Consider the following 24919-nt stretch of genomic DNA (forward strand, 5'->3'; position numbering starts at 1 on the left):
AACCGGCTCTGCAGATTTTGATTTGCCAGTCTCCATAACCGTGTGAGCTAATTCCCTATAATAAATATTATATTTAACACACATATTAAATAATAACATATAGTATGATATAATATGTACTTAAAAAGGTAAAATAAAAACTTTTAAGGAAACATGAAAAAGTACTATTAATTGTAAATTCCAGGTGGTAGGTAGTTAGGGTTTTTAAAAATGTAAACTATATTTTTCTGTATATTTATTACGCAAATTTTAAAAACCAGATGTAAAAATGTTTCATTGGGAAATTTCAAAAATTGACTCAAAAAGAATGTAAATGCCTGAATAGTCTAATAACCTATAGAAGATGATCCAAAACATCAGAGAACCACCCACTAATAAAAACACTAAGCCCAGCCAATTTTATGGATGAGTTCTACCAAATGTTCCAGAAACAATGTCCTAACTCATCCCGTGAGGATAGCATAATCAAAACAGAGCTAGATTATAAGCATTCCAAATTCAGCAGGGTATTAAAAGAAAAATCATCTTGCCTCAGTGAGGTTTATAAAAAGAGTGCATGTATGATTTAACATCAGGAAGGTCATTTTTATAATATACAACAGTAAAAAAATTAAATGAGAAAAAAAGCTTAAGTGTTCAGTTGATGTAACAAAGGTAAAATTTAGTAACCATTATGTCTTTTTTTAATTCTTTGCAAACAAGAACAGAAGAAAACTTTCAAATGTAGAAAAAAAAAAAAAAACCACCGCCCCCCTTAGTCAAAAACAATCGAGGATGCCCTGCATCAACTGCTAATCCATAAAATGAAACAAATTTAAATACTCGAAATAAGAAAGCAAATATCAGCAGTTGCAGATTATATAACTGTTCACTTACAAATTCCAAAAGCATTTACAGAGACTGCTAGAAAGAAGCCCCGATTTGCCTCTCCGCCTCCGAAGCCCCTCCCCCCACTGCCGAGCTTGCGCACGCGCAATTTTGGCGCATGCGCGTGGGACGGAGAGAGAAGCGAGATGGCGGCGCCGGGTCTCCCGACGCCGCTGCACCGACATGTGGGCCGGGGCGCCTTCAGCAATGTGTACGAGCCGGCGGAGGATACGTTCCTGCTGCTGGACGCGCTCGAGGCGGCAGCGGCCGAGCTCATGGGGTGCGAGGAGGGCGAGGGTCCCAGCGGGAGAGGGCTCGGGCGTCCTGGAGAGGCGGTAGCGAAGGAGGGCCAAGGAAAGGACCGACGCTGTCTGCCGGGAGAAGAGGCAGTGTCAGCCCACTTGGCGAACACTGAGACCAGAACGCCGTTATTAAGGATTTGCCTGTAGATACATGTAATGAGCGTGCCAGGGATCTGTCTGCTTTTGCCATTTGTTTTGGTCTCTGGAGCTCCATAGCTCCCTACCACGCTAGGATGGATCTTTTCCTTCCAGCTGTTACTATGCAGAACACAAAGCCCCCGAGCGCAGCGATATTATGACACGTCCAAAAACCAACATTGCTTAATATTACATTTTTTAGTAAATGTTAAAAGCCGTGCGGCACTTAATTTACTCAATACACAGAAGCACCCTCGAGCAATGGAAGAGCACAAAAATGAAATGAAGTGAGATACTGGCTTGGGGAAGTATTTTTAAACGCATTGAAGAGCATGCTCTGCAGCAGTTGCCTGTTAGCCACGTGTGGCTACCGAACACCTGAAATGTGGCGAGTGCGACTGCAGAACTTAATTTTTCATTTAATTGTCAGAAATGTAAATAGCTACATAGCTAGCAGCCTATAGAATTTTTCCTAGAGCACTTTATAAATATTAAAATTGGCTTGTTGCAGTGCCCCCATAAATTTTAAGTAACATTAAAAAATGAATACCTATATTGTAATTTTTTAAATGAAAGGTATTTGAGTAATTAGATTTATGTAAAGATCAAGACTTGAAATTGGTTTTCTCAAGATGAAACAGCTGTTAGGCTTTAAAGATTTATATTGTGTTTCTTTATCTGTCTTAAATCTGGTCAGATATAAAATGTCCCAACTCTTATTAAACTAGCTTTTCATTGTAAACGATGGAACTTTTGGATTTACTGGAATATAGAACGGAAAAGTACTGTTTTTATAACTTGTCTTTTAGTCTCAAGATATCCCAGAAAGATTTACAAGCACAAATTGCATTGCAAAGTATGCTGTGAAAGAAGTTGATTTTGTTATAAAGTGGGATTACTTCTGGTCTTGGAATTCTAATTGTTTATGAAACCATGATAGTTATTTTCAAATAAAAGCCGCCTGGTAAGATTCAACAGACCTTCCCACAGAATAATAAAGGTTTGTCAGATGATGTGGACGGTTCCAAAAGTTAGAAGCAGCTAGCATTTTTTGTTGGATACTTGAGGAGTTAGGTGCTAGAAAGGCTCCCTAAGTCTAATCAAACCCATTTCTGTGATGGCGATAATTGGTGCTTTTGATGCATATATAAGATCATAGGGAAATAAATTCAATTGAAGGATAAAATATAACAATTTATTCAGAAGCATTTTAAAGATTATTGTTAATATTCTAAAACCAGATACTCTGGTATTTTCCCGGTTCAGCATATAGCTGTGCAAATATGGAATTTCTTTGCTGCTCTAAATCTGTTAGTAGAAAGGGGGAACTTTTTTTCCCTAGGATATGCTGATCAATTTATGAATGTTAGGTACTTTTAAATGATAGAGAAAACCTCTTTCATAAATAAATATTATAATAACACTGACCCTGTCATTTTAGGAAATACTAAACCAGAAGCTCCTTGTGGGAAGGGCTGATGTCTTTCATGTTAATATTTTCAATCCTCAGTTTTATTCCACAGTTTTTATGTAATGTTTTGTAGAAATTAATTGAAAGCCATCTATATTATGAACTCAAATTACACACCCCAATTTTGAGTTAAATAGCACTAAATATGCAGAAAGCAGTTGTCAGAAATTAGCATGTTTATCTTTTTTTTTTTTATATTTCCATATATGTGCAGACAACTGATGATGCTGGAGAAATACACATTAAAAGTAGGATGAGAGTAATTTCCTGTAATGTGTGTTTTAATCTTACTACACTAATATTTATTTTATTTTGCTTTTTTTAGAGTGGAAATATGCCTTGAAGTAGGGTCAGGGTCTGGAGTGGTATCTGCATTCCTAGCCTCTCTGATAGGTCCTCAGGCCTTGTACATGTAAGTGTAAGTATATCAAATTTATCCACATCCTCCGCTAAGAAATTCACTAGGGGTGTGACTACTTGAATGGAATCATTTTTGTAAATAAATAATATATATCTGAAAGGGTCTATTTAAGTGTAGTAAGGACTCATTGTAAATTATTCTTCCCTAAAAATTGTAACTGCATGTTCAAAACTGTTCCATCATGCTACATAATTATAGAAGCAACAAAACAATTTTAGGTCATTTCTAAATTTGAATTTTTTTTTTAGGTAAACAGTCTGATTACTGGAAAAAAAAGAAAGCTACTTAAATTTTTAAAGAAAATTTGAGGGGCGCCTGGGTGGCGCAGTCGGTTAAGCGTCCGACTTCAGCCAGGTCACGATCTCACGGTCCGGGAGTTCGAGCCCCGCGTCAGGCTCTGGGCTGATGGCTCAGAGCCTGGAGCCTGTTTCCAATTCTGTGTCTCCCTCTCTCTCTGTCCCTCCCCCATTCATGCTCTGTCTCTCTCTGTCCCAAAAATAAATAAACGTTAAAAAAAAAAATTAAAAAAAAAAAAAAAGAAAATTTGAGAGTATGGAAACTATAAAGAAGAAAATAAAAATTACTTCAAAATTTTATCATGGTCCAAATGTGTTTCCTTCTTTTTTTCCTCATTTTCTATGTTTTTCATTTAATATTGTATCATGAATGTTTTTCAAAAATTCCTTTTAAATTTCATTTTGTGGGGGGTACCTGGGTGACTCAGTTAATTGAACATCCATCTCTTGATTTCAGCTCAGGTCCTGATCTCACGGTCATGGGATCAAGCCCCAAGTCAAGTTAAGCATGGAGCCTGCTTGGGATCCCCTCTTTCCCTCTCTCTCTGCCCCTCTGCTGCCTTCTCTCTCTCTCTCTCTCTCTCTCTCTCTCTCTCTCTGTCTCTCTCTCACTCTCACGCTCTCTCAAAATAAATAGATAAACTTTTTTTTTTAATCTTAAATATTTCATTTTTGGTGGCTGCATAGTATTCATTGGATTCGTAATTTATTTTTACATCGTCAATCTCAATGTTTTATTTTATTTTATTTTAATTTTTTTTTAACATGTATTTATTTTTGAGACAGAGAGAGACAGAGCATGAACGGGGGAGGGGCAGAGAGAGAGGGAGACACAGAACCGGAAGCAGGCTCCAGGCTCTGAGCCATCAGCCCAGAGCCCAACGCGGGGCTCAAACTCACGGACGGTGAGATCGTGACCTGAGCTGAAGTCGGTCGCTTAACCGACTGAGCCACCCAGGCGCCCCTCGATGTTTTATTTATTAAAGTTTATTTACTTATATTGAGAGAGAGAAAGAGCAGGGGAGGGGCAGAGAGAGAGAGAGAATCTCAAGTAGGATCCACACTACCAGTGCAGAGCCTGACACAGCGCTTGAACTCACGAACTATGAGATCATGACCTGAACCAGTATTAAGAATCAGACACTTGGGGTGCCTGGGTGGCTCAGTCGGTTGAGCATCCGACTTCGGCTCAGGTCATGATCTCACGGTTCGTGGGTTCGAGCCCCGCGTCGGGCTCTGTGCTGACAGCTCAGAGCCTGGAGCCTGCTTCAGATTCTGTGTCTCCCTCTCTCTGTGCCCCATCCCCGCTCATGCTCGGTCTCTCTCTCCCTCAAGAATAAATAAAACATTAAAAAAAAAAAAAAGAAAGAATCAGACACTTAAACCAACAGAGCCACACAGACGCTCCTGGATTCATAACTTAATAAATTCCTTCAGATGTGTATGCATGTATATTTTTCTACTCTTGCACATTTATGTCAATATAACAATCTTTTTCATTAATATGACAAGTCTTTGTTCTTTTCATTCACCATTATTAAATCATTTTCATTTTTTTCTATATTTGCTTTATGTAAAAGCAGTGGAACATTTTAAAATTTTTCAGTAATAGATGTACCTCCGGGATGTAAGATACAGTTTTCTTTCTTTTCTGTTTATAGGTGCACTGATATCAACCCTGAGGCAGCAGCTTGTACTCTGGAGACAGCACACTGTAACAAAGTCCACATTCAGCCAGTGATTACAGACTTGGTAAGCTGTTAATCCTTGTCTAATAATAGTTCATTTCCTTTTCAAATAATGTTAAGATGATTTAGGTCAAAGAAGCTTGAGTCATAATTAACTTCTAATCCACTAAATAGTATACCCCATCATTTTCAAAGTAAATTCTTGATTGATGCAGTCCATCTTGTCCACAGTTCAAAGGGAATTTCTACTGGTTTTTATGGATCAGTCATGTTTTGGATAGAAGTGACAGAGAATCCAGTACAAACTTAAGTAAAAAGAGTGGGTGGCTTCAGGCACAGCTGGCTCCAGGAACTCAAATGATAAGACAGGCATCTTTTTCTTAGCTCTGACCTTCTCTCTCTATTGGTTCTATTTCTAGGTAGTCTTTAATTTCATGGTAACAGGATACTTGTGTGTCCGTATCTTATTCCTCAGCAAACAGCTTCTTCGCCACCACCCACCCCCAACCCCCCTCATGGTAAGAAGCTCTTTCTATTCAGTTAGTCTGACAAAAGCCCCAGAATGAGTATTGCTTAGATCACCTTGGGTCATATGCCATCTCTCAATCTCTCACTATGGCCAAGAAGGATTGAAATATGGAGACGACTGGTTTAGGCCCAGTGATTTGCATGGGATCACTGAGGTGGTTTTGCCCTTTAAAATTTTAACTTGTTTCTTTAATGTGTCCATAATTAGTATTAAATATGTTTTTGATATAATAATAAAACTTTAGAGATACAATAAATTCAGAATATCTTTTTTTTTAAACAGAGGTAGAAACTGAGGTGAGATTCATTTTTTAGTCACATAACTAATAAAGTGATAAATCCAGAATTTTAAAAAAAGTGTTTTTTTAAATTTTTATTTATTTTTTTTTAATTTTTTTTAATGTTTTATTTATTTTTGAGACAGAGAGACAGAGCATGAATGGGGGAGGGTCAGAGAGAGAGGGAGACACAGAATCTGAAGCAGGCTCCAGGCTTTGAGCTGTCAGCACAGAGCCCGACGCGGGGCTTGAACTCATAGACTGTGAGATCATGACCTGAGCCGAAGTCAGACGCTTAACCGACTGAGCCACCCAGGTGCTCCAAAAGTGTTTTTTTTTTAAGCTTTATTTATTTTTGAGAGAGAGAGAGCATGAGTCGGGGAAGAGCAGAGAGAGAGGGAGACACAGAATCCGAAGCAGGCTCCAGGCTCTGGGCCGTCAGCACAGAGACTGATGCCGGGCTCGAACTCACAGACCGCGATATCATGACCTGAGCTGAAGTTGGACGTTCAACCGACTGAGCCACCCAGGCACCCCGATAAATCCAGAATTTAAATCCAGATCTTGGGAATCTAAATGTAGGTGTCTCACAACTTTCAGGACATGGCTCGTGGTAGCCCATGCTGGAGTCAGCTCTTCATGCTGACGTGTGGCAAAGAAAGAAGAGGTGAGCATGAACATGGGTATTATGATCAATATACAAAACTCTACGTTTGTTTATATTCAGAACACTAGGCATAGATTATCACAATAAAATCATTGTTTTGTGTAACTAAGCTTACCTGTTTACAAAGTAGTACTTTTGCTTTGTTTCTGTTTTTAGTTTTAGAAGAAAGACTTTTTCAAATACATCGTATGCCTTTCCTTACATTCCTAAAACAAACTAAACGTAACTACCTTTTACTGACTCAGGGCCGTTAATATGCACATCATTTATCATCCTGTGCTGTGATAAAGAGGCTTATTCAGGTGTTTCTGCCTTCACGCTGAGGGGCTATAGCCTGCAGAGATTTGAGTTCTTATTTCCTCTCCTCATCTTCTCCTTTTACCTGCTTTATGCTGTCTTATTTTACTGCTGTCTGTTAGTGGCATTTCCTCTCTCTCTTCATGTGCTCTGTGCTAGAATACCAAACAAGTGATTTAGTTAGACTTGTATTTAAACTAAGAGTTCAGGGGCTCTGAACAAGTACCTCTCATGAATAAATAGCACATGTTTTGCTATACGGATTTAAAACTTCTTGTCAGAGGCCTCTTTGCTTACTTCCCAGTTCTTGGATCTTTTCTAATGCCCTGAGACCACACAAAAGCTGAATATGAGTAGGTGAGGGATGCCTGTGATTAGACTTTATATCAGTAATTTTCTCATTTAAATCCATTTTCTTTTAAACTACATTATTTTCCATGTTGTTTCCTTTATTTAAATCCATCAGTTTTTTCCTTTATTTAAAATCCAGTATTGCAATGATTATTAGTATATAGTACCTCAGGGCCATTGTAAACAATTGCAAAGCAAATTCTTTTCTAGTTTCCTTACTGAACATTTCTGGAAAATTACCTTCCGGACTTCTTTTTACAATGTGAGAAGCTTAATTTCTTTATGGAATTGAAAATAAAGCTCTCGGCTGTTTCAGCTGTATTTCCTCACTCTCCAGTGTTGCTCCTAAAGGGAACAGCAGATTAACCTTAGTCATCTTCTACTTGCAGACAAGGATGCATCTTCATTACTTTCCTCAAAAATGGCACTTTTCTCTTTTGAAAAGAATGGAGAAAAAAAAGTTACCTTACAACATCTCCTCAAAGACACTGTTCCAGTATTCTCTTTGAACTACATAGTTAACAGGCTTAAAAATGATAAAAGTAGTATTTCTTTTAGAAACAGGGTAAAATGGAAGCTCTAAGGCAGTGTTTCATAATGTATGTAAATAATAGGCCAGTGATGTGCCCAACATTAGAAGGTATGGCTGAGTTGTAAATAACTTTGAATCATATAATGTCAAAGCTGTTTCCTCTTTAATTCTCTTTCAGCCATTGTGATTACATCCAGGAGAAGGTCTCAGTTTGTTGTTGTTATTTAACACCTTTTAAACACTTACAGATGTCTCTCTAATAGAGACAGATGGCTTGGGTCACTCTCAGCCTGGCAACAGTAATGATTAACTGTAATTTTTTTTTTAATTCTTATCTCATTTATCCTTGTAGTCATTTCTATTTCCAGAAATTAATAGTGATTTCGCTTTACAGCAAATTTATTTAACAACAAAAAAAAGCCCATTTAAAGAAAAATAGTAAAAAATGGTAAGCGCGTGTGCATAAATGGGGAAATTGCAAGAATGTTAATAAGAGAGCTAACACTTTGGACACTGCCGTGAAGTACCTGAGCTATTCCATCTCAAGAAACAACCTCAGAAGTCATGGGTGAGAGTCTGTACAAAGTGATAATTGAAGGAAATGGCTTTAGAGGTGAGAACCCACCCAGATACCGTGTTTTCACTTTACTGTGCCTGTGAAGGTGCAGGGTGACACGACCAGACACGATTTTTTTTAAATACTTACTTAATTCAATCATCAGAGGAGTCAAAGGAAGAAGACTTTAAATCACATCTTACCCTGAAAAATACCCTAAAAAGACATTTTTATTAAAAAAAAAAAAAGACATTTTTATTGCGGTTTCACAGAAAATTGGAACCCAGTTTAAAGATTTACAAAATGCCAAACAATTAATGTTTTCAGTGTCTCTTCCACTCGTTTCAGTCTTTTCTTTGGTCTCTAATTGTTCCAGCCAATACATTTATGAGTCATTAAAGAAGTAGAAAGTAAATATATATATATATATATATATATATATATATATATAATACATTACACCTCGATGATAGAAAATGTTTAAGTTACAGCTATAGCCTTAAAGTGTGTGCATATCTATGTAGAACATAGGAGTGCTCACTTTCTTATTTAATCTTCTAAAAGTGAACCCAGTGTGTAAGCATTAGCTGTTGAAAAATAGGCTTTCTTGAACATTTTCTGTTCATTCTGATAAGTAGTTTAATTTCATATTTTTAGGTAAATGCATATAATCTTTATATGCATGAATGAAAATGTAAAAATATTTATCTCTATCTCTGTCTACATTTTTGGCCCTCTCACACATTTTTCTCTACATGGGAGGAGAGTATTTTTAAAGATATATTTATTTATCTGTTTTAATTCCGAGTCCAGCTTAACATTCTGACTATTGAACATTTAGGTCAAAGGCTTGCTACCAAGATTGAAGGAAAAAGTTGATCTTCTGGTGTTTAATCCCCCCTATGTAGTGACTCCACCTGAAGAGGTAAGACGTGGAACAAAATTTAATTATTAATGTTTTCAGCTATTTTCTTTATAAAATCAAATGAACTTCATTATGACATTAGTCAACTGCTGATTAACACAGACTGCTCCGATTACTCACAATTGTCAATAATTGAGTATGTCGGGAGACGTAGGAAAGGAATCTAAAACTAATGAAATATAGTGACCCATATTCATCCTTAAAATTCCCATTGAAATCAGGCCATGTGTTTAAATTTGCTCATGTGTGTCTTTTATCACAAATGGCAAATTTGCAAAAGAGCATTTCTAATCATCCTTAAATTCATATAGTAATTATTTCTGAAAGTCTCAGTTTTCCTCCTTTCACAGGTGGTGAGGGAGGATTCTTATTTCAGGTAGGGAAAAGAAATCATCTTGGAACAGATGATTTGGAAAATCTTCAATAATGAAGAGGTAAATCAACCATTTCCCAATTTAAAGAGAGAATGGTCAAGGCAGACAAAGTTTAGTAATGGACTAAGGCTAGCTTAACGAAATCATGGTCTACAAATTTCTGGCAAGACTGTGAATGCAGAGGAGATTCTGGAAACATGGGGATGCAAACAGGCTTCCTTTCTTCCACATTCCCATGACTGAGCTACGTACTTGCTTCTCCTGAGCCTTACAGCTGCTGGGACATACAGATAATTGAGTGTAGACAGCACCTTGGGCTATTTTGCAGTCCCAACAGAGAGAGCTAGTGTCATAATTCCCGTGAGCTGAGCTATTAGCTGGGGAGCAGAATCACAGTGCACAACGAAGATCTCCTGGAGCCTAAAAACATATTTTACAAAATAAAACCTTAGGAAAGGAATTAAAAGAGAATATGGTCTCCGTGAAGACCTGAATTAGTGTTCTGGAAACCAGATGAAAGATTTCAGTGCATAGAGCATGAAGATAAAAAGAAGGAAATCATGAAAGTAAAAGATAAGAGACTTAGAGGTTAGATCCAGGAGATATAAAAATAATAGTTTGTGTCTATAAAAAATTTTGGCTATGCTTAATAGTATATCTAGAGACACGAGGTTAGGAACCTCTGGCTTGTACCTGTGAGCTCTAAAGAAACAGGAGCAGGTCTGGCAAGGCTCAGGTAGCAGGCAAACAGCAGACCACCAAACATGACTCCTCCCTGTAAAGGTGGAAACCCTCCCTTTGTGGCCTTAAGAATGTGCCTGGTGCCAGGAGACCTTCCTGTAGGAGCATTTCTAATGCAAGCAGATACACCTGGCTGAGCATCCCTGGGGAGGCGTATGAACAGGGTCTAGCACAGAGAGATCCTGGTCCATTCTGGAAGAGAATGACAGGAGACAGGCTTGGCACAACCTGTCATTCACCATGCACTCTGTCCACAGACCACTTTACCTGATAAAACGTCCAGGGAATGGGCTCCACCAAAATAAGGGGGTAAACCAAGGAAGAGGAACACACGAGCCCCAGAAAAAGAGGTGATTCTAGGAATGCCAGGAAGGGGACATCTCCAGGAGGAAGGAACTGATAAATTTCCCAATATGATTAACTTTGTGGAAATTGTATTGAGAAGTGTATGGTAGATATGGGAATAATTTAAATTAGATACAAAAAAAAGTAAGTAAATGAACACTTTGGCTGCCCATCAATAGCTACATTAAGATATGCTAACTTTTCCATTATAAAATCGTAGACAGCCATTAAAAGAGTAAATTAGAACCATACCTGATCACATGAAGAGCTCTCCATAAAGTGTTGATGATTGACAAAAGCAAGATAGGGTGCAAGAATGTAGAACATAATCCTGTCTTTGTAAAACATGGACAAAAAGGAAAAACGTGTGTATATAAGATGAGGGAGGAACAGACCAGCAAAACAGTAAAAGGGGAAAGTGCAGTTCTTTCTAAGGCAGGTATATGAACATATTTCCCTTATTTACAAAATAATATATGTATATAGTTACAGGCATAAAGAAATGTATTTTAATGGAGAAACATGCCATTTTATATGAATAAGAGCAACAGGCATGATTTATACAATTAATTTAAACTATAGATATGGAAAGAAAATAATAGGGTTAAAATATTTTTTGAATTCTTTAGTTTTGAAACAATATACAATAAGAACCTAAAGATTTTTAATACTGTATGAACTCTCACGGGTTTTGCTTCTATAATAGAATTAGATTGTTACAGGAAGAAAATGCTTTGGTGAGCCTTTATATATTAAATGGATTCCTTAAAAAAGTCTATACGATTCATACTTTAATCTAGAAAAGAGCCAGATGCAGTGGGGCATTTTGAAACTAACTTCCTGCAAAGTAGATATTTTATAATATAGGATCTCTCTTTTAGTTTCTTCCTGATTGTTCTATATTAAGTACAAGAATTACCTATGTCTATCAACATAAGCATTGCAGAAATAGTAACAGCTATTACTAAGCACTTGATATGTACAGGGCCCTGTTTTCAAACTTTAAATATATTTCTTCAGTTATTCCTAAAAATGGAAAAAAATAATTTTTATAATTTTACTGTTGAAACTATTGTTTTCCTGGTTTTATAGATAAGGGAGGAAACTCATAAAAATTACAAATTTACATAAGATCACATGGCTAGGAAATGGTGGGGCTCAGATTCAACTTTACTGCCTCCTGGACAGCAGTAAAATACAGTGTATACAGTATTTGTTTGGTAAATGTTCCTTGTCAAAAAGATTCTGTTTGTGATTCTAAATGATTCTAAATGAATAGATACAAAAGTCTTTTTTAAATGCTCACAGGTGGGAAGTCACGGAGTAGAGGCTGCTTGGGCCGGTGGCAGAAATGGTCGAGAAGTCATGGACAGGTTCTTCCCACTGGCTGCAGATCTTCTGTCACCAAGAGGATTATTCTATTTAGTTACCATTAAAGAAAATAATCCAGGTAATACAGACCAGCTTATCTTTTAACCACTGACTTTGCTGAAATCGTAATTTAATCATGTTAAAGAGTATAATTTATAAAGTAACCTGAAATATTGTCAATATAATCACTGACAACAGCTCATACAAACACAACATTCATCTTGAAAGAAGAGAGAGATTTTTAAGAGATAGTTTTTCTTGGTTTTAGAAAGTACTGTTGTTTTTTTTTTAAGGGGGGGCGCCATTTTCCCCCCAATTAATAAATTAATATTCAGACACAAAATCTGTAATTTATTCTTTTAACACCTCATCCTGAATATTTTGAATTTTGTCTCCCCCTTGTAATCTTCATGCCCTTGACAAGTTGTGCCACGTAATGTTCAGTTCAGGTGAAGTTCCATCATGAAAGCTATCTCATGGTATGGATGTTGAGATCTTGGTTAGATTACTGTGTAACTAAACTGACCTGAGTCCTTCTTCTCTTTCTGTACACAAGTTTGATTTTTATCTTTACCTTATGTTCTCAGCCCCTTAAATCACATCATGATGACTAAGTTTTGTTTCAGTTTGTTTGTAGCTCCATTTTCTTAACTCAGTCTTTAGTATTATTTATTTACAAAAGGGAAGATGTTGCTTTTTTCAATGTGCCCAAAGAGATAAGCTACTTCCTTCCACTGTGTACTGTCACTATACATTTGCCCACCTTCACTGACTTTTTTCATCCCAGAGGAAGCGTGTGAGGCCAAGATTGGAGCCAAGCAGCTGAACAAATCACTTGCTGTAATGACAAGTGTAGTTCATGTTTCTGTTGAGTTCGGAGTAGCTTCCACTGCAGGGCAGGGCCTTTCAGTCTGATTGAGACTCTCAGCGACACCTTGAAAATACAGAGTGCTCCCATCTGACTCAAGTCCATTTTAATAGAAATTTACTTGGAATACATTGTTTTCGCAGATGAGTAGAACTTGTAAATCATTGTCTGTCTTTATCATCTTATTAAACTGTTTAGTGATCATACCGTCTTCACCAGATGGTTTTAATTGGATTTTACCTTTTGTTTTAATTTTCATTTTAGAAGAAATTTTGAAAACAATGACAACAAAGGGTCTACAAGGGACTGTGGCACTTTCCAGGCAAGCAGGCCGAGAAGCTCTCTCAGTCCTGAAGTTCACCAAGTGCCATGTATTGTGCTGAATGTGCGTATATTGATAATATAGATGATGTTGAATGTATGTATGAATATATGGAGAGAGAGAAGCGGAATATATTCAGCATGTTGTGAAACTGAAGTCATTTCTTGGTTAACAAGTATAGAATTGTCAGGTTATATAGAAGAAGGTAGAAGGATATAGCATTCCCTTTTACCCAGGAATCAAGTCTATGGAAATTTTTGCATAAGTGCAAGTAAATGCATATCCAAGATATATTATGTGTATTTTACATATAAAACCTGAACATGAGTCACCTATCCAGCCACTAAACATGAGTTAGGTTTGTGTGCACTGAACCTCAAGGGGTTCATAATGTACCATCAAGTGAAAAAGAGCAAATTACAAAACAGTATTATCCTGTATGTATAATTTTAAAAAAACCAACAGAGAGGGCATGTCTATATGTCTATATAAGTAAGTCTCATGGGGAGCCTGGGTGGCTCAGCTGGTTGAGAGTCTAGTTCTTGATTTTGGCTCAGGTCATGATCCCAGCATCATGGGGTTGAGCCCCATGTTGAGTTCTGTGCTGAGCCTGGAGCCTGCTTGAGATTCTCTTGCCTCCCTCTACCCTTCCCCGCTGCTCACATGCTCTTAAAAAAAAAAAAAAAAAAAAGTCTCAGAAGGGAAATGGCAGGAAGGAACAGAGGGACTTTCACTCTTTTATGGGTTATTTGCACAACCCCAGTTACTTGTATAATTTTAAGAAGGTTTTCATTATTAAAAATTTTTTTAATTTACTTTCACTTGCTCATTGTCTCCATTCTATTTCTATTATTTAGAACGCCTCCAGCCTCCATGTTTCTCACTGGTCAGATTTTTCCTACCTTTTATGCTTTTGTCATATACTTCTATCTTCTTCTTGCATATATCTTGCAAACTGCTATACATTTTTTCTTAGATCAAGGAGAGTTGTATATAAACAAACTCACAACTCTTAGGTTAATCACACTTTTAAAAGCTGACAAAGGGGTGCCTGGGTGGCTCAGCCGGATAAGCGCCCGACTTTGGCTCAGGTCATGATCTCATGGCCCGTGTGTCCAAGCCCCACATCGGGCTCTGTGCTGACAGCTCAGAGCCTGGAGCCTGCTTTGGATTCTGTCTCTCTCTCTCTCTCTCTCTCTCTCTCTCTCTCTCTCTGCCCCTCCCCTGCTCAGGCTCTGCCTCTCAAAAATAAATAAAAACATGAAAACAAAATTTAAAAACTGACATGCATCTTTTAGGAAATGTCAAATTACCTTTACTAAGTTTAGGAACCTCTTCTTCCATAACTTCTATACCATTTAAAATAATATTTATCAAAATCAAAGAACAGGACTATAGGATCTGAGTGAGCAGAATCTAGAATTAATTTTTAATTCGGCTACGTTTAGCATCACTTGGAGAAGCTTTTTAAGATTATAAATTCCTGAACCCCACCACAGACCCGTGGAACCCTCTGCTGAGCAGACCCAAAACCTGTACCATTTAAAATGTGCTTCCCCCTGTTACTTAAGGTAGCCCACCAAATTTTAGAACTACTGTTTTAAATAGCATTCTTATTTAATCCTTAGGACAATCCACAGAAGGAGTGAAATTACCTTTGATGTTCAGAAAGGTTAAATAACTTGTTCAAAGAAGCTCAGTAGTGAAGGGTCAGGCCAGTATGGCAGCACTTAGACACAGGTCAGATTCCCAGATGCTTTCTTTCCATTTGCTTGTGCTGAAAGCAGCAAAGATGCCAAAATTAGTATTTACTTAAAACTAATATCTAAAAATCTGTTCTCCTTCCCAGAAATAGTGCCATCTGAAATCTTACAGCCAATCTCTTGTATCCCAGGGGGAAAAAAAAGGTTATGAAAAGATTAGAACTTTATTGTGAGCTTGGGGAGTGGGGTCTTGAATATTTTCAGATAATGTTTGAAACACTTTAAAATTAGCATAGAGGACTTCTGTCAGCTTAAATTAGAAACATAGAAATAACTTCAAAAACTCCAAAACCTCACTTGTATAGTTGTTATGGAGTAAATTGTGTCTCCCCAAAATTCATATGTTGACATTCTAGGCCCCAGTACTTCAGAATGTGACTGTGTTTGGAGACGGGGCCTTAAAGAGGTTATTACGGTTAAATGAGGCTGTTAGGATGGGCCCTGATCCAGTCTGGCTGGGGTTCCTATAAGAAGAGGAAATCCGGACATGGAGACACCAGGGTGGGGGGTGGGGGCTGGTAGGGACATGGAGACACCGGGGCAGGCAGTGGTTGGTGCTTGGACACAGAACAAAACCCTACAAGATGCAGTGAGAAGGTAGCTGTCTGCAAGCCGAGGAGAAAGACTGCGGAAGAAACCCAACCTGCCGGTGCTTTGCTCTGGGACTTCCAGGCTCCAGAACTGTGAGAAAATACATTTCTCCTAGGGTCATGGTGACTAGGAGACTAATACAATAATTAAAGACAGGGAAATACCTGCATTTCTACAAACAAGAGAAAGCAATACTAGTGTGAAAAGTGGATGCTACGTCCTGGTGGTCAGTAAGAACCATGGCCCTGAGCCTTCAGGAGGAGAGTTGCAAATCCAGCTCTTTTTGTGTTAAAAAGAGCTGTTAAATACAGGAAAAAAGAGGACCTGTAAAACCGCATCATTTGGCCCAAGGGAAGCAACAAAAAAAAAACTTAGTACCTTGAATGAAAAGAAAAACAGTAATAATCTATGAGAAATCAGACCCTGGGTCTGTGCTACCCTCTGCTGTAGGATTTAATTCATATCTATATGAGGCGGCAACATTAACGTGAAAAAACTAACATTAAAATGATCTAAACTGTTGATCATGGAGAAGCTACAATCAATGAGAACAGAAGGAAAAATTAACAGAATTGGACACCTAAGGAATATAAACAGTGGAATTGTTACGTTCAGATTGTGGAATGTTTGACGTGTTTAAAGAGTTAACATAATCAAAGAAAAGCTCACAAGAAGATACTGTTTGGAAAGAACAAATTGAAGTCAACTTTTAAAAATGAGAAATAGAGACATGGAAGTGCATTAGCGTTAATTTATACTCACCCAAAATACACAGTGTATTTTAAAACTGTTAATATTCCATTCCAAAATTTAGTTGTAGTTCTTTTTTTTTTTTCTTTTTCCCTCATACTTTCCCTCATTCCTTTTTCTGGGGAGAAAAAGGAATACAAATTGAGACAGGACTGAAAAAAGAAAAATTAGGACAGGACTGAAATGACTCAGGAACAGATGAAGAGAAATATAGCCATGTTAGGAACCCTTATGAATAAATGTAAATCATCCTATGTGTAGTTGATTCATACATGCACTAAAATTACTTTACATATAAAATAATACATACCAATGTCTATATCCATCTGTTTTCATTTTTCTTTTTATGTAAACTTTGTATTGAGGTGGAACATACCTTATAGACTGTATATGTTGTGTCTAGTTTGATGGATTTTTATAAAGTCAACATCCATTTATACTACACCCAAATCAAGAAACAGAACATAACCAGCATTCCAGAAGCTACACCAGATTTCATTCCCAGTCATGAATGGGAGATTTCCCCAAGGGAAACCATCGTCTGGCTTTTTGTGTTAGTTTATTTCTGCATAGCTGATGACTGTAACTTTACTGGTGTTGGTGTTAAACAACACAAATGTATTGTCTCCCAGTATCTTTGGGTCAGGGCCGTGAGTATAGTGAGCTGGATTCACTGCTTAGAATCTCTCCAGGCTGTAGTAAAGGTGTTGGTCCTGGCTATGATCTCATCCAGGGCTCAAGGTCCTTTTTCAGGTGGTTATAGGACTAAAGCTGCTGTTTTCTGGCTGTCTGCTAGGGACAATTCTCACCTACAGGCTTCTCTCAGATCTTTGTACCATAATCACCTCCACAGTTCACAAAATGGCTACTTCTTTATGGCCAGCAGTAGAATTTCTCTACCTTCAAAACTACATGAGGGCCTAAAGGCCCTTTTAAAGGGCTCACCTGGATAGGACAAGTTCACCCAATATAATCTTCCTTTTATTTTTTTAAAAATTTTTTATGTTTATTTAATTTTGAGAAAGAGCATGGGGGGCAGTGGGTGGGTGCAGAGAGGGAGGCACAGAATCCCAAACAGGCTCCAGGCTCTGAGCTATCAGCACAGAGCCCGATGCGGAGCTCAAACTCATGAACTGTGAGATCACGATCTGAGCTGGAGTCGGACATTCAACTGACTGAGCCACCCAGGCACCCCCCTTTTATTTTTTTTATGTTTATTTTTAAAAGAGCAAGAGACAGAGCATGAGTGGAGGAAGGGCAGGGAGATAGGGGGACAGAGAATCTGAAGCAGGCTCCAGGCTCTGAGCTGTCAGCACAGAGCCGCACGCGGGGCTTAAACCCACAAACTGCAAGATCATGACCTGAGCTGAAGTCAGATGCTTAACCGACTGTGCCACCCAGGCACTCCAATGTTCCTTTTAATTAATTAATTCAGGGGCGCCTGGGTGGCGCAGTCGGTTAAGCATCCGACTTCAGCCAGGTCACGATCTCGCGGTCCGTGAGTTCGAGCCCCGCGTCGGGCTCTGGGCCGATGGCTCAGAGCCTGGAGCCTGTTTCGATTCTGTGTCTCCCTCTCTCTCTGCCCCTCCCCCGTTCATGCTCTGTCTCTCTCTGTCCCAAAAATAAATAAACGTTGAAAAAAAAAAAAATTAATTAATTCATACTCCACTGTTGAGTGACCTTAATTACAACTGCAAAATTTTTTTGCCATTGCCATTTAATGTAACGTAATGACAGGGGAGAAATCAAGTTGTATCCACAAGTCCTACCCACAGTCAGAGCGGGGGGATAACAGTGCATGTACAGCAGTGGGAGTGAACTTTGCAGGCCATCTTAGAATTCTGTTACGTTCCTTATACTATAGATTAGGTCTTCCTCCTTTGAACCTATGTCCATGAGTCATGAATTCTTTCAGTCAATAGTGTTTTTATGAGATTCTTCTATGCAGTTGTCTATGGCAATGATTTGTTCATTTTCATTTTTTGTATATTCATCCTTATTATTTCTATCATATGACTATATCAAAATTTATCTATTCTACTGTTGAACATTTGGATTCCTTCTACTTTTTTTCTGCTGTGACCACATTTGTATCTTCCAGTGCACATGCGTTTGCATTTTCTGATAAATATATACCAACAAGTTTATCTTATCTTAAATAAGAACAGTTTTTCCAGAAGTTATTTTCTAAAAATGAGAAGCAGAATTCCTAAAATCAAAACCCACCATGGACAGCATAAATAGCTAAAAATAGAATTAGTGAACTGGAGAAAAATTCATATAGTGCCACCCACAGAGACCAAAGGAAAATATGAAGGAGCAATAATGATTATGAAGGATAGAATGAAAAGGTCTGGCAAAACAAGAGTCCCGAAAAGTATGTAAGAAAGGCAATATTTGGAAAGATCATGGGTAATATTTTTCCAGAATTGACTTTTAAAAAAGAAGATAGATTCTAGAAGCACAAACAAAAAGAAAATATGCTAGACATATAGCAGTGACATTTCAAAACATCAAAGGCAAAGAGCTCTTAAAAGGTAATCAAGGAGGGATGGATGCCTGGATAGCTCAGTTGGTAAAGTGTCTGATTTCGGTTTAGGTCATAATCTCGTGGTTCATGAATTTGAGCCCTGCGTTGGGCTCTGTGCTGACAGCTCAGAGCCTGGAGACTGCTTCAGATTCTGTGTCTCCGTCTCTCCCTGCCCCTCCCCTGCTTGCATGCTGTTTCTCTCTCTCTCTCTCTCTGTTTCTCTCTCTCTCTCTCTCTCTCTCTCTCTCTCTCTCTCAAAAATAAAAAATTAACATTTAAAAAAAAGGCTTTACTCAAAGGGAAGGTATAACTCACTCTCCAGCAGGGGCTGGCAAACATTTTCATCACTAAGATATTAGAACACAGCCATGCCAGTTCACTTATGTGTTGGGTGGGGCTGCTTTGGCCTCAAGTGACAGAATTGAGTAGTTACAGCTTAGACCCCAGAAACCATATGGCCCACAAACCACAAAGTATTTACTATTTGTCCCTTTAATATGTTTGCCAACACTGCTACAAAGAAACTATAAAGTAACAACAGATCTCTTGAACATCCTCACAACAAATGAAAGCCAGAGGCTAGTGGGATAACATCCTCAAAGTGTTGGGACTAACAGTCTATCTATTTTGTTCCAACAAAACTTGCATAAATGAAGGTTTAGTTTTGTTGTTGCTGTTTTTTTGTTTTGTTTTTAGAGAGAGTACGCACAAGCGGGGGAGAGAGACTGAAGGAGAGAGAGAATCTCAAGCAGGCTGGTGCTGTCATCACAAAACCCAATGGGGGGTTGGGGGGGGGGGGGCTGGATCCCACGACTCTGGGGTCATGACCTGAACCAGAACTAAGAGTCAGACACTTAACTGACTGAGCCACCCAAGTGCCCCACAAATGAATGGTTTTTAAAAGTAATATTTAGAGATAAAAATGACAGAGTTTACCAACAAGAGATCTACAATAAACTTTTAAAAGACGTATATCAGGAGAAAGGAAAAACATCCCAAAAGTCTCAAATGGAAGAATTACTGATGACAAATAAAATGGAAAATATGTATATAAATGCAAACAAACATTATATAAAATACTACTAATAATTATAGTGTGGTTTCTGTGGTTTGAAAATAATAACTAAAATACTGAAAACAGTTGCATATAAATTAACTAGGGCATCTGTTAAGGGTGAAAGTATTCTAAGTCCTCTTTGTATTATTGTTCAGGAGGTAAAGATATGACTTAATTTTGATATGCATGTGTGGTAGGCTGAATAATAGCCCCCAAGATATCCATGTTCTAATCCCTAGAGCCCTGTGAATGTTACCTTATATGGCAAAAGGAACTTCACAGATATGATTAAGGATTTTGAGATGGGGAGATTACCCTAGATTATCCAGATGGGCCCTGAGTAGAATCACAAGTGTCTTATAAAAGACAGGAAGAGGGAGGTTTTAAATCAAAAGAGGAGAGGGTATTATGATCATGCTGCTGACTTTGAAGAAGGAGCAAGGGACCACAAGCCAAGGAATGCAAGGAATGAGCTCGAGAAGCTAAAAAAGGCAAGGAAATGATTCTCCCCTAGAGCCTCCCAAGGGAGTCAGGCCCTGCTGACACCTTGGTCTTGGACCAGAGAAACCCATTTCAGACTTCTGGCCTCCAGAACCGTGAGAGAGTAAATACCTGTTGTTCTAAATCACTGAAGTTGTGGTAATGTGTTCCAGTAACCCTAGGAAACCAATACAGTATGGTCAGAGTTCAAGGGCAACTATGAAAATAGTAGAAACAGGACAAGTAAGCAGCAAATTAGAAAGCAAAAAGCCTAATTAAAACAAATTAGAAAAGGGGGCAAATCCAAAGGTAAAGTGATAGGGGGCGCCTGGCTGGCTCAGGCAGTACAGCATGCAACTCTTGATCTCAGGGTTGTGAGTTCGAGCCCCATCTTGGGTGCAGAGATTACTTGAAAATAAAATCTTTAAAGAAAAAAAAAAGATAAAGTGATATAATTTAGAATACCTCCATTATCCAAATAATGGAAGTAATTTATGTAAATAGATATTATGATTGATTTTTTTTTAATTTCAATTATAGTGATGATAAAAGACTTGAAGTGTAAGTACATTTTAAGACTGGAAATAGAGGGATGGAGGAAGATACATCAGACAAACCCACAAGGTGAGATAGCTACATTAATAGTTGACTGTACTGGGTTGAACAGTTCTCACCACCCCCCCCACCCCCGCCCCGCTCCCAATTCATGTCCAACCAGAACCTATCAGTGCGATCTTATTTGGAAAGAGGGACTCTGCAGATGTAATCCAGTTAAGAGGACATTAAGGTAAGGAGGGGCCAACACGGTGGAGAAGTAGGGGGAATCCATGCTTCCTATGTTCTCAAAGAAGTGTAGAAGCCAAAGGACTCTGAACACCAGAGTCTGGGAGGAAAAGAGACTGAATCTACTAGGAAGAAAATGGGAAAGCTGGAAAAAAGTTTAGGTGGGTAACTGCAGACTGGGGGAGATAAAAAAAGGCCGCATGGGCACGGCGTGGAGGGACCCCCTTTGCAGAGAGACAGAGGGAAGAAGAGAAACAGTGGCTGGGAAAGTGCAGGACCCTATCTGGCCAGGAGAGAGACCTCGGACTGAGGCTGAGAGGGATCCCATCTCTAACTGGGGGGCTTTCTTCGGGCTGGGGCCGGCTCCCTGTTCGGGCCCCTGGGGAGGAGGGGAGCTGGGCCTGGGTGCGGTGGTTGGTCAGGGGCTCGGTCCACAGCTGGAGAAAGCGGTTCCCTCCCTGGAGGGCTGCGCGATAGCACAGAACTGCCTGCGTCTGCCACCCTGGGGGCTCGAGGGGGCAGCGGCTCTGAGTCCGCAGTAGGAGAAGTCGGTCCTCCCAGAAGTGTGGCAGCACAGACAAAGCCAGCCGGGGCCACACATCGCCGCACTGAGAGGCGCTTTCCCAGCGTCAGAGCGCACGGAGCGGGACTTTGAATCCTAGCCAAGTGCGGGGTCAGGGGAGTTGGCCAAGCGAGAAGGACCGACCCATCTGCGCCCGCCGCACAGTGCAGTGCGGACGACTCGAACGGAGTCCACCGGGTGGGCTCCACGGAGAAGAGACGGGGGATCACCATTCCATTCCCCACCCCCACCCCCCACCACGACCAAGGCGGGGCCTCAGGGATCACTCCCGGACCCACAGTAGAGGTGGGTTCAGAATACACCAAACCACGCCCCCTTGCACTGGGTAACTGCTTACCCACCCGAGGGGCACCGACCCTGCGGACAGCTCCTCCCGACCAGCGACCAGCGGCGCAGCATTGCCTGGATTAACTCTAGGTCAATTCTGGATATACAGCTATATTCTCCCCCACCCACCCGCCCATTTCTCCTCCTTACCTCTTCCCTCCCCTAGGCTGGTTACTCAGGTTATTGGTCTGTCTAAACAGACATATTTAATCCGTTGTCTTGACACATGTTCTACACCTCCTTCTTTACGCGCCTTTCTCTCTGGAATAATCAAGCCGTAGAGTTTCTCTGTCTGGGTAACTGTATCTTCGTTTCGTTTTCCCCGCCTCCTTCTTTATTTTCCTTTCTCTCTCTCTGGATTAAGCCTTTTAGTCTCTTTGCCTAGTCAATGTTTATTTTTTCTTTTCTCCCCCGCTCCTGTCATTTCTCTCTTTGTATGTTCTCTTCCATCAGCACCGCCTCCACCCTCTTCTTTACTTGTAGTCGGTGTTTGGGGTTTTTTTGTTTTTAGTCTTTAGGTTTTTGTTTTTGTTTATTTGTTTGTTTGTGTTATTTGTTTGTGTGTTTGCATGTTTTTGTCTCCTGTTTGTCTATCTGTTTTCCTTTACAGGGATACTCCAAGGAACAAATCAAAGCACACCTGCTGGAGGGTCCAAAATATCACTACGAGTAGGGTAATAAAATAACCAAAGTCACAACAACAGAGAGCAAGTAACAATCCCTGAAAAAACACCTCCTGAAGGGCCAGGCCCAGGACAGTGTATGACCTTCCTTTAATATAGCAGTGCTCACAGGTGCAGAGCACACAACAAGCTTTTAAAACGTGTAAGGGACAGAAAACTAGCCAAAATGACAAAATGGAAGAATTCTCCTCAAAAGAAATTCCAGGAAATAGCGACAGCTAATAAATTGATCAAAACCGATTTAAGCAATATAACAGAACAAGAATTTAGAGTAATAGTCATAAAATTAATTGCTGGGCTTGAAAAAGCATAGAGGACTACCGAGAATTTATTGCTACAGAGATCAAGGGACTAAAAAATAGTCATGCTGAATTAAAAATGCTATCAATGAGGTACAAAATAAAATGGAGGCAGCCACAGCATGGATTGAAGAGGCAGAGGGGAGAATAGGTGAATTAGAAGATAAAATTATGGAAAAAGAGGAAGCTGAGAAAAAGAGAGATAAAAAAATCCAGGAGTATGAGAGGAGAATTAGAGAACTAAGTGATGCAGTCAAACGGAACAATATCCATATCATAGGAATTCCAGAAGAAAAAGAAGAGAGAGAGAAAGGGGTTGAACGTGTACGTGAACAAATCATAGCTGAGAATTTCCCTGATCTGGGGGAGAAAACAGGCATTGAAATCCAAGAGGCACAGAGAACTCCCTTCAGACATAAGTTGAACTGATCTTCTGCACGACATATCATAGTGAAACTGGCAAAATACAAGGATAAAGAGAAAATTCTGAAAGCAGCTAGGAATAAACGGGTCTTAACATACAAAGGTAGACACATAAGGGTAGTAGCAGACCTATCTACTGAAACTTGGCAGGCCAGAAAGGAAAGGCAGGAAATCTTCAATGTGATGAACAGAGAAAAACATGCAGCCAAGAATCCTTTACCCAGCAAGTCTGTCACTCAGGATAGAAGGAGAGATAAAGGTTTTCCCAAACAAAAACTGAAGGAATTTATCACCACTAAACCAGCCCTACAAGAGATCCTAAGGGGGACTCTGTGAGTGAAATGTTGCAAGGACCACAAAGGACCAGAGACATCTCTATAAGCATGAAACCTACAGACAACACCGTGACTCTAAACCCATATCTTTCAATAGTAACACTGAATGTAAATGGACTAAATGCTCCAACCAAAAGACATAGGTATCCAAATGGATTAAAAAAAAACACCAAGACCCATCTATTTGCTGTCTACAAAAGACTCATTTTCGACCTGAGGACACCTTCAGATTGAAAGTGAGGGGATGGAGAACTATCTATCATGCTAGTGAAAGTCAAAAGAAAGCTGGAGTAGCCATACTTATATCAGACAAACTAGACTTTAAATTAAAGGCTGTAACAAGAGATGAAGAAGGGCATTATATAATAATTACAGGGTCTATCCATCAGGAAGTGCTAACAATTATAAAATGTCTATACACCGAATTCGGAAACACCCAAATATATAAAACAATTAATCATAAACACATAAACATAAGCAACCTTATTGATAAGAATGTAGTAATTGCAGGGGACTTTAATATTCCACTTACAACAATGGATAGAACATCTAGACAGAGAATAAAGAAACAAGGGCCCTGAATGATACATTGGATCAGATAGACTTGACAGATATATTTAGAACACTGCATCCCAAAGCAACAGAATATACTTTCTTCTCGAGTGCACATGGAACATTCTCCAAGATAGATCACTTACTGGGTCACAAAACAGCCCTTCATAAGTATAAAAGAATTGAGATCATACCATGCACACTTTCAGATCACAATACTATGAAACTTGAAATCAACCACAGGAAAAAGTCTGGAAAACCTCCAAAGCACGGAGATTAAAGAACATCCTACTAACGAATGAATGGGTCAACCAGGCAATTAGAGAAGAAATTTAAAAATATATGCAAACAAATGAAAATGAAAATACAACAATCCAAACGATTTGGGATGCAGCGAAGGCATTCCTGAGAGGAAAATACATTGC

At 39.1% G+C, this 24919-nt stretch overlaps 1 protein-coding gene across 4 annotated transcripts; it reads left to right on the plus strand.

The window, feature by feature from the left end:
- The first annotated feature begins 996 nt into the window (after nt 1-996).
- Nucleotides 997-22374, plus strand: N6AMT1 (N-6 adenine-specific DNA methyltransferase 1). Of its 4 annotated transcripts, none has more exons than XM_047875600.1 (8): nt 997-1147; nt 3104-3190; nt 5157-5247; nt 5603-5701; nt 9234-9317; nt 12086-12227; nt 13281-13401; nt 21050-22374. In XM_047875600.1, exons 1-7 carry the CDS (start codon nt 1014-1016, stop codon nt 13397-13399), a joined length of 756 nt encoding a protein of 251 aa, XP_047731556.1. In that variant the 5' UTR covers nt 997-1013; the 3' UTR covers nt 13400-13401; nt 21050-22374. The 4 variants fall into 4 exon arrangements, with proteins under 4 accessions (XP_047731556.1, XP_047731557.1, XP_047731555.1 ...); XM_047875601.1 differs by lacking the exon at nt 21050-22374 and adding an exon at nt 19669-20061; XM_047875599.1 differs by lacking the exon at nt 21050-22374 and having other exon boundaries at nt 13281-14154.
- Nucleotides 22375-24919: the final 2545 nt, after the last annotated feature.

This window comes from Prionailurus viverrinus, chromosome C2 (genome assembly GCF_022837055.1).
Source record: "Prionailurus viverrinus isolate Anna chromosome C2, UM_Priviv_1.0, whole genome shotgun sequence".
Taxonomy (NCBI): Eukaryota; Metazoa; Chordata; class Mammalia; order Carnivora; family Felidae; genus Prionailurus; species Prionailurus viverrinus.

What these genes read in the sequence shown, in the direction of transcription:
- N6AMT1 (XM_047875600.1), top strand. Translation starts at nt 1,014, where the DNA reads ATGGCGGCGCCGGGTCTCCCGACGCCGCTGCACCGACATGTGGGCCGG. An exon ending in GCAGCGGCCGAGCTCATGGG is followed by an intron (nt 1,148 to 3,103) that starts GTGCGAGGAGGG and finishes TGCTTTTTTTAG; the next exon opens with AGTGGAAATATGCCTTGAAG. An exon ending in CATTAAAGAAAATAATCCAG is followed by an intron (nt 12,228 to 13,280) that starts GTAATACAGACC and finishes TTTTCATTTTAG; the next exon opens with AAGAAATTTTGAAAACAATG.